This window comes from Loa loa (assembly GCF_000183805.2).
Source record: "Loa loa unplaced genomic scaffold supercont3.65, whole genome shotgun sequence".
Lineage (NCBI taxonomy): Eukaryota > Metazoa > Nematoda > Chromadorea > Rhabditida > Onchocercidae > Loa > Loa loa.
Window position 1 is genome coordinate 133,028 of NW_018108245.1, and position 10,561 is coordinate 143,588.

A 10,561-nucleotide genomic window follows, 5' to 3' on the forward strand; every position below is an offset into this window, starting at 1 on the left:
TTCTTTGGTTTTTTTTTNTTTTTTTTTACTTTTTACTGCGTCAAGTCATTTATCCCACAGACTTATGCTTAATTATAGACACAGAATAGAATCGGCATCGAGACTTTAAGGATGAAGTTTACTTCCAAAGCGTTTCATATTTGAGAGATGTCAAGTGTGCCAATGAATGTTCTAGGAGACCCAAGTATGTTAATACAAGGAAGCTGGTTTAACAAAGATATGGTAATTCCACAAATGAAAATGCCAAATCTTTATCTTAACAGATGAAGTAATTTCTGATTCTTTTAAGAGTATTCTAAATGCAATGACTAGATTTTTTTAGTGCTAAATGTTTTTATTACCAATGTACATAAAAAAGGTGACAAGGGCTCATAATTTTGTTTTCAAACCAACAGACGACTTCAAAATGATTATAGCTGATATTCGCCCGAATTTAAAGAACATCCTACGGTAGTATTTGTGCACAAACATAACGAAAACAATTAAGTTATTTGCGATGGATGTACATGGCATAAAGAAAATGGAACAGATTCAACAAATCGGCCACTTCTTGTGATGAAATTTTGGCTGATTACCTACGTAACTTACCAGGTGAATGGAAGAAAGCTAGTGGGCGGCACGTGTAACAACCATATTTGCAGAAGGCAGCAAACCTGAAAATCCCATTTCAAGTTATAGGATAAGCAAATACAGAAACATGTTTTGCCAGATTAATAGCTGAAAACGTACCAAGAGCTTTGATGGGTGCTTCCATATCTTCATCGGTAAATATTTTGCGAGGGAATGGAGTCATGAGAGTAAAGGGGATGCCGTTCATTGTATCCTTACCATGCATTTCTACCCACAGACGTACATGAGATAATGGTTCGTCTGACTGTAAAACGATATCGTTACACGAAGCGCTGTTTGGTATACCCATATATGACCTCTGCCTGTTCGCATTATAAATCCATCAAAAACCCAATCAAAGTGGAGTAAGGATTTTACTAAAACTACAAAGCTGTTAAATGAACGATTTCCTAACATTTATGAATTTCGGCATGCAGAAATACGTAAATTTCAACGTACAATTGCTGAACTTTAACCGAACTAAATTTAATCTGATCTGTGTTAAAACTAAACTTACTTTAAATTTCTCCTTGATGACCGAACCATCAAGTAACCGTACTTGTATTTGACAGTAATCACCAGCCTTTACTGGAGACGCCTCATTTACAGCAAGCAATTGTGAATCAACTGTCACTGCTGTTGGCTGCGGCTGCCGCAGTTGTTCAGCTAACTTACGAGCTTCTCGATCCAAACGAATTTGTTCCAAAACACGTTTGCGCGCTTCCATTTCCTTAACAAATAATTACAGTTCTTAACTAATATTATTAAATAGCTTCCATCCAAAACTTTTTAAGACTTCACTTCACGCTTTTCACGTTTCTTTTCTTCCAACATTTTCTTCATTTCCACTTCCTTTCTTTCTTCCTCCGCTTTTGCAATTGATTTTCCTTCTAGACGACGGCGTTTCTCCTACAACAATTTTTTTCCTACTACAGTTGTTCAAAGAATTGCAATTTCCAGGAAATTATTATGGTTGAAAAATCGATGGAAATAAATACCGACTTTCTCCAATGTTTCCTTTCTCTCTTCTTCCTCCTTCTTTGCTCTTGCTTCTTTTAATTTATTTTGTAATGCTGCTAATCTTTCTTTCTTTTCTTCTTCTGTCAACGGCTTCACAGCTTCCGTTGACTCGCTAAATGCTTCATGTTTTGTACGTGCTGCATGGAACATAACGGCCTGATCATCGACTAAGTGTTTCCCACATCTAAAACGTCTAGTATGTGAAGTAATCACTCGTCTACGAAACTTCAGGTGTTTGTGAAAAGGTCAGGTGTTCGTCGGTTGAAGTCATAAGAAGCCAACAAAAAACTACGCTGCATATATCATATGAAAGAATACTATTTACTAAAACGATGTTACTGATAAAGCCTAGCCAAATCTCTTGATTTCAAAAATATGTTTTGTCGACCACACATATCTGCCATTCCTCTTTAATACCTTCTTATCCTACTAACATCTCCTGTAACTAATCATTCAACATCATATACAGAAAATTTCAAACATGCATACACATCGCATTTGAACGACATTGCTTGTGGTGCTTCAGTAGACGACGGCTTCGATGAATCCTCTTCTTCAGCAAATTCAACAATCGAACTTCCCTCTTCCGGTGGCTGTGGCTGAGCAGGTTTCGGTGGATCTATATCACTATCCTTCTGATGGGCCGCAATCCATTCCACTGCCTCAATCAATCCTGTTTCACCTGTTTCTCGTAACGCCTTTTCGCTAAAACCAATAATTTCAGCATGAAATCCTGACGAATCTTACGCAATTCCTTTCAGTAATTTACATACTCATTTTCATATTATGCAAACTGTTGTAAAAATTTTTTAAAATGAATGAAATCTTACGCGATATCGTGAGGAAAACCCATCTCTTCCAGTTGATCCAGCATCGACATTTCCTATACAGTTACTTACTTTCCAATATCCTTTAATTCATACAGAACCATCAGTGACAAGTTATTCATTTCAGTAAATTAAAACAATTAAGTGCGAGATTAATCTACAAAGGGAAGTCGAAGGACTGTATGGCAGAAGCTAACGAAATTCCGAATTTGAACGAATTTCCCAGAATACCATTACTATTTCGCCAGCCTAATTCAAATCCTTCTTTCAACTTTTACTTTCGAAAATATACGAAACTCTTCGAAAGGATTTTCTACCTCGACGAAATACCACATTTACACGGCACAAAACATGCATGAAGGAGACCCAACACTTGCTCTTCATGCAAGTCGACGTGTTTGACAACGATCAATGCTTTCAATTTGGTTGATACTCGAAGAGAAGAAAAATTATATTTAAAGGTCTTATTATTTACCTCCAAACTACAGCGTATTATCACAATGTACAAATGATGTATTACAACATCCAATGTTAAAGAAACATTTAAACAGAAAAAAAGAAAAAGAAAAAACATATTTTATTGGTAAAAACGCTTGCTGAACAAAGTAAGCAACCTGTCAAAGCGAGGAACTCAGTAATTTTTAAGTAGAAAATTTAAAAATTTGCTTTTCTTTGATGAATACCTGCAGAAAATAAATACCTAATTAGAGTCAATCGCAGTAACGAGGAAATTTTAATAAAGAATGAAATAAGTTATGAAAGAGGATATGTACCTAGAAAACTAGTAATGAATATACACAAAATGCATTTGCAACTGCATAAGACAAAGAAAGAGCGCAAATAGTTGAAAAAGTTTAAAATCAATATGCAAAAGAGAACGTATACAAGATCTTCAAAATATTAATACACAATCAAAACAATCCAGTATTTTTTAAAAAAGGAAAAAAAGAAAACAAAATTTTCGGTGCAAGTGATACTCCAATGTGACCTGCCGCGATCCCAGTTATATTCAGAAAAAAGATTTCCGAGGAAAATTTATTTTGAGAAAGGAGTACTAACTTAAGAAATGTGTTTACACAAAATCTTAGAATTCACACAGAAAGTGAAAATGAGTATATGTACAATCATCAAACAGAATCAAACCGATTCAAACTGAAGCTTTTAAGGCAAACCAAACTTTCCAGTTTCGTATGCTTCGAATGAGAAAGTTAAACTTCGACATATATATTAGGCAAGTGCTGTAGAGATCGCGAAACAACATGTATGTTTTGATAAAATGAGCGGTAACACATTACATTCGAACTCATCTGCTCCCTCTGCAAAAAAAGTTCATTATGAATCGCCTTGGCACTCATAACTTTGGAAAGTTGCTAAGAAAACTGGCACTCAAGGTGCTAAGAGTAGAAAGGAAGTTGCTAAGAAAACTGGCATAACATCACTGCCTGCTCTTTTTGTGTTGATCCAACAATCACAACTGAATTTGAGAGCATTAACCTTGCACAGAACAACACTTCACACACGTGGTGGGAGCTCAATTCGCGATGAGCTGTAAACATCGCAGAAATCACAACGACATTTCCTCAGTTCCCATGCTTCAACCTGAACATATTCTTTTAAATTACTAGAAGTGATTTGAAAAAAAAGCAGCAATTTGTCGGAGTTATATTTTCAACATGCAGTAAGTTTGAAATTTTAAACAAATCGAAAAATCATCAGCGAACTAAAGAGAATGCATATGAAAAATCCATTCAGCTATAAAATCTTCATAAAATTGTTTGCTCATTTCTTAATAATAATTAGCCACTGTCTTCCAGCCAACCAGAATTTTTCCGCGGTGAAAATCCCTTACTTTGACAAAAGGAGTGTCATTATTCTTCCCGATATGCTCCAATAAATTAACCACCAGTGAACCGTTTTGCAAGCGCTCCACTCGATTCTCTAGACATAAGATTAAAAACAGACATAAAGGGAAAAAAAAACTCTTTCTACAAAGTTATTTCGCAATAAAAACAAAGTTAGCAACACCGAGTCTTTCAATTTTTAAAAATTTGTGCTCACTTTTCCCTGCTGCATTCTGCGTGGAAGTAATCTCAGCCATTAGTGAGTGACGTCTGCTTAAGAAATCTTCCTGTCGCGACTGAAACAAGATTTTTCCAACATTCACCACAATTTCTGATTCGAAATAACAAATGAAGCATGTTATCAGCGATACTTTTCCAGATTTAAAAAAAACTTGAATTGTTACCAGCGGATCAACTGCTATGCCTTCTACTGCTATATTTAACATTTTTTCCATCGTCTCTTGACCACGCCGAACTGCTGCTTCCAGGACAGCGATATCTTTCTTCAGCTGAGCTAGTCTCTTAGTTCTACTTGCATTTTCAGCTAACTTTTCACCAGCATCACCATCCAGTCTTTGTCTCTTCGGTTCTGAAAGATAAACCTTTCTTGATTCACTGCCACTTCACGTTTTTTGAAAAAGCATACCCAACCCCTTATTTATTTAACACTGCAAGATTTAATTTACAAACAGTGGCTGTCTTTCTTGAATACTATATCCGTCTCTGTAAACACCCCACATTCTCCTGAAATACACATTAACAACGTGTATAGGTCAGCCATAGGGCAGTCATTCCCTTATCAGGTTAGCAAATCCATCCTTCAATAGTTTTGAAACATCAAAACAAGTGAAACAAAATCTCAACGATACCAACCAGTGGAAGAATCGATGCATTCAGGTCTTTCATGATGAGCCAACAAACTTGATGTGCAATCCATCTGATCGTCCACAGTGAACCCTTCAGCTACACCTTCCATTTGGATGAAAATGGCCTGTGCTTTTGAAATACTTTTCCTTGAACGAATGAAAATAAAAGAAAAAGTTATTACAAAGATACCTTCCTATCCGTTTTCCATTGGACCATAATTTCTGTCCTTTTCTTACGTCTCGCTTTCAATTGCACTTCTCTAGTCACAATGCATTTACTCATTTAAATTGCATGTTCCTACGGTTTTCCCCTCAGAATCATCCCACAATTTCTCCGTTTCTCTGTGGCAATCATCAAGTTTTCTTCGTTTTCATTCAACCCTGACAATACTTCCCCGGACATTCATCCCCTCCCACCCCCTCATCTTCCGTACGCGACACACGAGACACGGAGCTGCCCATCGCGCCCAACCAGTGCGGAACCAATACGAATCAGCAAGCCGAACTATCCCAAGACGAAGTTTATGTTGTGTTTCGGACTTTTGCAGCATTATATTGTTTGGTGAAGTTTAGGTCTGCAAAGGATACAATCATTATGGGAAGAAAGCGGGGGGAGGGGGAGTAGGTTGTTTGTTTGTTGGGGTTGTACTTGTATGAACTGTTAACAAGCTTCTCGTAGCACTGCAATAGTGGCCATTTTCCTTATTGGCCAAGGAGACATCGCCAGGCTCCTTGTAGACAAAAAAAAATTTAACGGCGCCAGTGTCAGTTACTAACTGCTAGGTTCAAAGCGTCGTTGGAATGGAGAATTCGTCGTGCTGTTTGTCTCTAACTACGTGTTTCGTATATTTATTACTTAGTTATTGGACGCGTGGGTTTGAATATTATGCCGCATACATGAAAAATTGTGTGTTCAGCGTGTTACTAGGGCAGTGATAAGGACGGAAAGGAAGTTACTTTGGGTGGTGATAAGTTTTGATTGTTTATTCTCACGTGCGAAGTTCATCGAAGACTGTTTTTTATTATATTAAAGAAGTGCTATGACTGCACGCCCCTTGGTAACCATTTACAATGATAAGAGCGAAGCGACTGATAGTCAGATCAAGCTACCGGGCGTTTTCCGTGCACCGTTACGTCCAGATATTGTTTCCTTTGTACACGACCAAATAAGAAAAAATAAACGTCAGCCGTACGCCGTCTCAATTGAAGCTGGTTTGATTCTTTGTCTTTTTTTTTGCCTTTGACATTTAAAGTACGGTGCTTTATTGAAACTCTGTGGCACTCCATAAACCCCGAGGGGGATGATGTTATGGACGCAAATTGGACTAATCTTATATTGGGATAATAGTAAATGAGAACAGTGAAAGAGTTGAATTTAGTTGCAGGGATATCCGCTGCTCAAAATATCTGAATACTTATAATGACTGTATTAGTTTGTCGGCTAGAGGAAAAGTACCAAGTTAACGAGAAAAGAAGAAAAGCTTTCACGAGGTCTGGAATAACTGTTATCCCATAGATCTAGACATTTTGACTATATTTAGGGCATCAAACTTCGGCGGAATCATGGGGCACAGGTCGTGCGGTAGCTAGAATCCCGCGTGTACGAGGTGGTGGTACGCATCGTTCTGGACAGGGTGCATTTGGTAACATGTGCCGTGGCGGACGCATGTTTGCACCAACTAAGGTTCATTTCTGCGTTTCAATTTGTTTTTGGCAATATTTTCGACTTTTAGATCACTTGTGATTGGCTTATGTCACGGATTGGTCTCATTTCGAGGACTTCGACATATTTACTTCAACTATTTTGTTCTCTGGTATTTTTTTAAATAGTCATTAACTGTTTTCAAGGAAATCAGCTGTTGATACAGCAATTTTTTTAGGTATTCCGACGTTGGCATCGTCGTGTTAATGTTGCACAAAAACGTTACGCGATGGTTTCGGCTATAGCTGCTTCGGGTGTTCCAGCTTTGGTGCAAGCCCGCGGACACATCATTGACCAAATACCGGAAGTCCCATTTGTTGTTGTTGATAAGGTGGAAAGCTTCAAGAAGACAAAAGAAGCTGTTTCATTTCTGCGTCGTTCACATTTTTGGGCTGATATCGAGAAAGTTAGTTTCCACATGATGCTTTTTTAAATGTGGGAAAATGATTTTTGAAGCTTACACTTCACCAACATAAATTCAGAGTAGAATGGTGGTACTGCCTAGATAACTAATTTAATTTCTCCATATGTTTTTTAGGTTTATAATTCGAAACGTAACCGCGCTGGTAAAGGAAAAGGACGCAATCGCCGTCACAAGGCTAAGTTGGGTCCCCTTATAGTGTACAGTCAGGATAACGGTATCGTCAAAGCTTTCCGAAATATCCCGGGTGTTCACCTGCTTCCAGTTGACCACCTTAATTTGTTGAAAGTTGCACCTGGTGGCCATCTTGGACGTTTGATCATCTGGACGGAATCTGCTTTCCGTAAGCTGGATCTTATCTATGGAACAGAAACACGCAAAGCCGTTGCCAAGGCCAAGTTCGTCATGCCTACAGCAAAAATGGCAAATGCTGACTTTTCACGACTGATTCGCTCGGAGGAAATTGTTAGGGCCATTCGACAGAAAAAGAAAAACAGATTTAAGGTTAGAGCGGCAAAAGTGCATCGCAACCCGTTAAAAAAGTCCGCAATCATGGTCAAGTTGAATCCATATGCAGCAGTACTGAAACGTACCACTATTTTGACCAATCGTAGACGACTTGGAACGCAACACCCATTTGAGGAAAAGATTCAGGTAATGTCTTTTCTTTCCTTTTTTTTTGTATTTTCAAGGACATCCATGTTACTATTGACATCCGAAACAACAGCTGGATTCAACAGAATCACTCCTCTTATATGGCCTATATATGGAGCCTGAGTCTTAGCTTTTTTCTCGAAGGAAGAATGGTTAAACATGAAGCCAGAGTTTCTGTAAGCTGTATAAGTAAAACTCTTCACCAAATCTATTCTACAGAAGAATCATTTACCTATCACCACCATACATTTCAGATATCACGTCGGAAGGCATTTGAAAAAAAGGCTGCTCAGAAGACGGAAAAAAGGCTGCTCAAAAGACAGCGGCTGCAAAGTAAAAACATATTGGTTGTCATATAATTTGTTATACATCGGAATTTCGTTGGATAAATTTTCACGTAAATGTTGGAGAGGTCAGCAATTTATAATGTATTCATAATAAAATCATAGGGAATACAGAGTTTGAGTTCAGGCAGGGTGGAAATATTATAATTATTCAGTAATTCAGAACTGCAAAAAAGAAAAAATCAGAAATTCAGAACTGGAAAAACTTGGAGGCTCACCAGGAAAACATCAGAGTAATGGTTTGTGTATATCTTCCGTCGAATGGTGGGTCACAATATATACCATCCCAGATACGGACAAAATGACAGAGATGCAATGTTCTTGACAATTTGTCTCACGAGAGATCGGACAGAGTGGAAAAAAAACAACTAGGCGAGCACGAATCGCAAAAGGCTTTCGAGAAAAATTCATAAACACTATTAACATACAATTCATGCAAGGATACGCTAACTAGTAAATCAGTAAAGCGAAAGGTAAACATTTGCGTGGCACATTTGTTTGAATATAACGAGTGTATACGACTGATTGATAACATGGGAAATGGCCATATTTCCCACAATAGTAAAACTGACTAGTTTTGGAAAGCTTCATTTTGGAAACCCGAAGAATGATTAAATGGACGTCGGTCTTTTATTCTACACTCCGGCTTATTTCGCGTAACTTCCATTTTGAAACCTTCAGCGAGGAAATCTGCGCTAAAAAAAGGTTGCTGAAGGCAGAAAACGGGAGTGAGTAAAAAACTCATAAAAAGTGAAGATTTTTCTTTCAAAAATCAACATTCCTATGTTTGTTGCAGTAGCTCTTTTGCTGCATGTCTTTTCAACTGTTACAAAAGGTAAAAAGGAAATTTTCTTGGGAACAACAGCACACATATGAGAACTGCCGGATGCACATATCAGAAACTGATAATTTCCAAGGAAAACTCCTATGAGTGATAGCTTGCAAAAATGCAGAAACAAGCAATAACTTTCAAAAAAATGCAACAAGAGTTCCCCTCGGACCCCATTTTCCTCTTAAATAAGGAAGGGAAGTTCTAGTCTGATTTTCGTCAAGAAACAACTAAAAGTCGCTAAACTTACGTTGAATTCTCCGTTAATTTGTTTACGCTGTTCGTCGTCTTCCTGATATTTTTGTCGATTCTTTGGAAGATATCCTGCAGGCTTTCTTCGTCGATATCTTGTGACTTCTTTGATTCCTCACAGCACCGGTCGTTCTTCACATTCATGGGTCTATCCATTGCACGACCTCTCTCAAACATTTCATCATAGATAGGTATCTCGACATATTCCTTGAGGTAGAAACTTTCGTTCGACCACAGACGATTCAACCGTTTTATTTCGCTCATCTATAACAGATATCTTGCTGGTACTGCTGCCGAAAACAATACGCTTCAAGTGTTCGCCTTACTGACAGAATTCCTAGTTCTTAACTAACCAACTCCTCGAAGACTATTAAGTTCATTATCATAAGTAAATTGTTTCTCCAAAAATAAGGAAAAAGCAGAGATGAAATTAGGAAAAACTATATATCCCACTTACATGTTTTTTGGGGGAAAATTCCTACTAAATACTTAATTTGAGGAAAAGAAGTTTTCGACTTTATTGCTCGTATTACGGAGATTTTTAAAGACGCATCGTAAAGTCAACAGCTGAACCCCATTAAACTTTTTTTTCCCCTCCGTAGCAACAACCAAGTTCCTAAAGATCACGGCACCGAGGTTACAGTACACCCCGCATGATTTGCACTGACCGAGAATCATCTACATGAAATAAATTTAATACGAAATATTTACTGAAGTATTATATTTAAGAACGAGTCCTTGAAGTGTATCATTCGGTTTTATCTGATGTTGAATGACTGTACGATAAGTTTTTGCGGAAATATGAAGATTTGACAAGCTGCCGTATCCGCGTGTTCGCTGATAACCACACAAGAATGTGCGCTCATCTTGACCTTCCATTTTTATACCACATCATTAGTACTCAACAACCTGAAATAATTAATCAATGCAAAAACAATATAGAAAGTCCCCTCCACGTGCTGATCGGAATTAACAATTTATCAAGCGTACACAAAAAAATGCCGATCCAGAAAAGTAGCGCTACGACCCGTGTATGGATTTAACTAACCGTAAGAATGTCGTTGCAAATGAGCTCACAATCGTGTATTAGCTCTCATAAATTAGGTTGGTTGGTTGGAAGATTGTGTGGAGTTAGGAGAAGGTGGGTAGAAAAGGATTACTAGAGTGCACTGAGTTGAAACACAGGAGGAACATAA

General features: G+C 37.8%; 4 protein-coding genes across 4 annotated transcripts; 1 reads left to right on the forward strand and 3 right to left on the reverse strand.

The window, feature by feature from the left end:
* Window positions 1-323: 323 nt before the first annotated feature.
* LOAG_00225 (UBX domain-containing protein) lies at window positions 324-2,547 on the reverse strand. Its single transcript, XM_003135765.2, has 7 exons — window positions 2,460-2,547; window positions 2,119-2,334; window positions 1,612-1,813; window positions 1,411-1,518; window positions 1,127-1,339; window positions 730-874; window positions 324-653 (listed from the first exon to the last, which is right to left on the reverse strand). The coding sequence occupies exons 1-7, from the start codon at window positions 2,507-2,509 to the stop codon at window positions 607-609; spliced, it is 981 nt and encodes a 326-aa protein (XP_003135813.1). The 5' UTR covers window positions 2,510-2,547; the 3' UTR covers window positions 324-606.
* A 1,051-nt stretch (window positions 2,548-3,598) lies between these two features.
* LOAG_00226 (hypothetical protein) lies at window positions 3,599-5,317 on the reverse strand. Its single transcript, XM_020445377.1, has 6 exons — window positions 5,171-5,317; window positions 4,702-4,886; window positions 4,515-4,593; window positions 4,306-4,394; window positions 3,951-4,055; window positions 3,599-3,772 (listed from the first exon to the last, which is right to left on the reverse strand). Exons 1-5 carry the CDS (start codon window positions 5,271-5,273, stop codon window positions 3,969-3,971), a joined length of 543 nt encoding a protein of 180 aa, XP_020304162.1. The 5' UTR covers window positions 5,274-5,317; the 3' UTR covers window positions 3,599-3,772; window positions 3,951-3,968.
* Window positions 5,318-5,903: 586 nt separating this feature from the next.
* LOAG_00227 (60S ribosomal protein L4) lies at window positions 5,904-8,386 on the forward strand. The gene is made up of 5 exons (XM_003135767.2): window positions 5,904-6,375; window positions 6,705-6,847; window positions 7,044-7,271; window positions 7,404-7,940; window positions 8,195-8,386. Exons 1-5 carry the CDS (start codon window positions 6,204-6,206, stop codon window positions 8,297-8,299), a joined length of 1,185 nt encoding a protein of 394 aa, XP_003135815.1. The 5' UTR covers window positions 5,904-6,203; the 3' UTR covers window positions 8,300-8,386.
* A 243-nt stretch (window positions 8,387-8,629) lies between these two features.
* Window positions 8,630-10,280, reverse strand: LOAG_00228 (LysM domain-containing protein). Its single transcript, XM_020445378.1, has 3 exons — window positions 10,077-10,280; window positions 9,364-9,629; window positions 8,630-8,979 (listed from the first exon to the last, which is right to left on the reverse strand). Exons 1-3 carry the CDS (start codon window positions 10,242-10,244, stop codon window positions 8,856-8,858), a joined length of 558 nt encoding a protein of 185 aa, XP_020304163.1. The 5' UTR covers window positions 10,245-10,280; the 3' UTR covers window positions 8,630-8,855.
* Between the last annotated feature and the right edge of the window lie 281 nt (window positions 10,281-10,561).

Bases quoted from the DNA above. Each gene is read 5' to 3' on its own strand.
- LOAG_00228 (XM_020445378.1), bottom strand. From the start codon at position 10,244: ATGGAAGGTCAAGATGAGCGCACATTCTTGTGTGGTTATCAGCGAACA. The intron at 9,630-10,076 runs GTAAATATTTCG...TATCTGTTATAG, and splicing joins TTCTTAAATATAATACTTCA to ATGAGCGAAATAAAACGGTT. The intron at 8,980-9,363 runs GTAAGTTTAGCG...ACCTTTTTTTAG, and splicing joins AAATTAACGGAGAATTCAAC to CGCAGATTTCCTCGCTGAAG.
- LOAG_00227 (XM_003135767.2), top strand. From the start codon at position 6,204: ATGACTGCACGCCCCTTGGTAACCATTTACAATGATAAGAGCGAAGCG. The intron at 7,272-7,403 runs GTTAGTTTCCAC...TATGTTTTTTAG, and splicing joins TTTGGGCTGATATCGAGAAA to GTTTATAATTCGAAACGTAA. The intron at 7,941-8,194 runs GTAATGTCTTTT...CATACATTTCAG, and splicing joins CATTTGAGGAAAAGATTCAG to ATATCACGTCGGAAGGCATT.
- LOAG_00225 (XM_003135765.2), bottom strand. From the start codon at position 2,509: ATGTCGATGCTGGATCAACTGGAAGAGATGGGTTTTCCTCACGATATC. The intron at 1,814-2,118 runs GTATGCATGTTT...TAGACGTTTTAG, and splicing joins ATGTCGTTCAAATGCGATGT to ATGTGGGAAACACTTAGTCG. The intron at 1,340-1,410 runs GTGAAGTCTTAA...TTATTTGTTAAG, and splicing joins AGAAACGTGAAAAGCGTGAA to GAAATGGAAGCGCGCAAACG.
- LOAG_00226 (XM_020445377.1), bottom strand. From the start codon at position 5,273: ATGGAAGGTGTAGCTGAAGGGTTCACTGTGGACGATCAGATGGATTGC. The intron at 4,887-5,170 runs GTTGGTATCGTT...TTTATCTTTCAG, and splicing joins ATGCATCGATTCTTCCACTG to AACCGAAGAGACAAAGACTG. The intron at 4,395-4,514 runs GTGAGCACAAAT...TCTTATGTCTAG, and splicing joins GCAGAATGCAGCAGGGAAAA to AGAATCGAGTGGAGCGCTTG.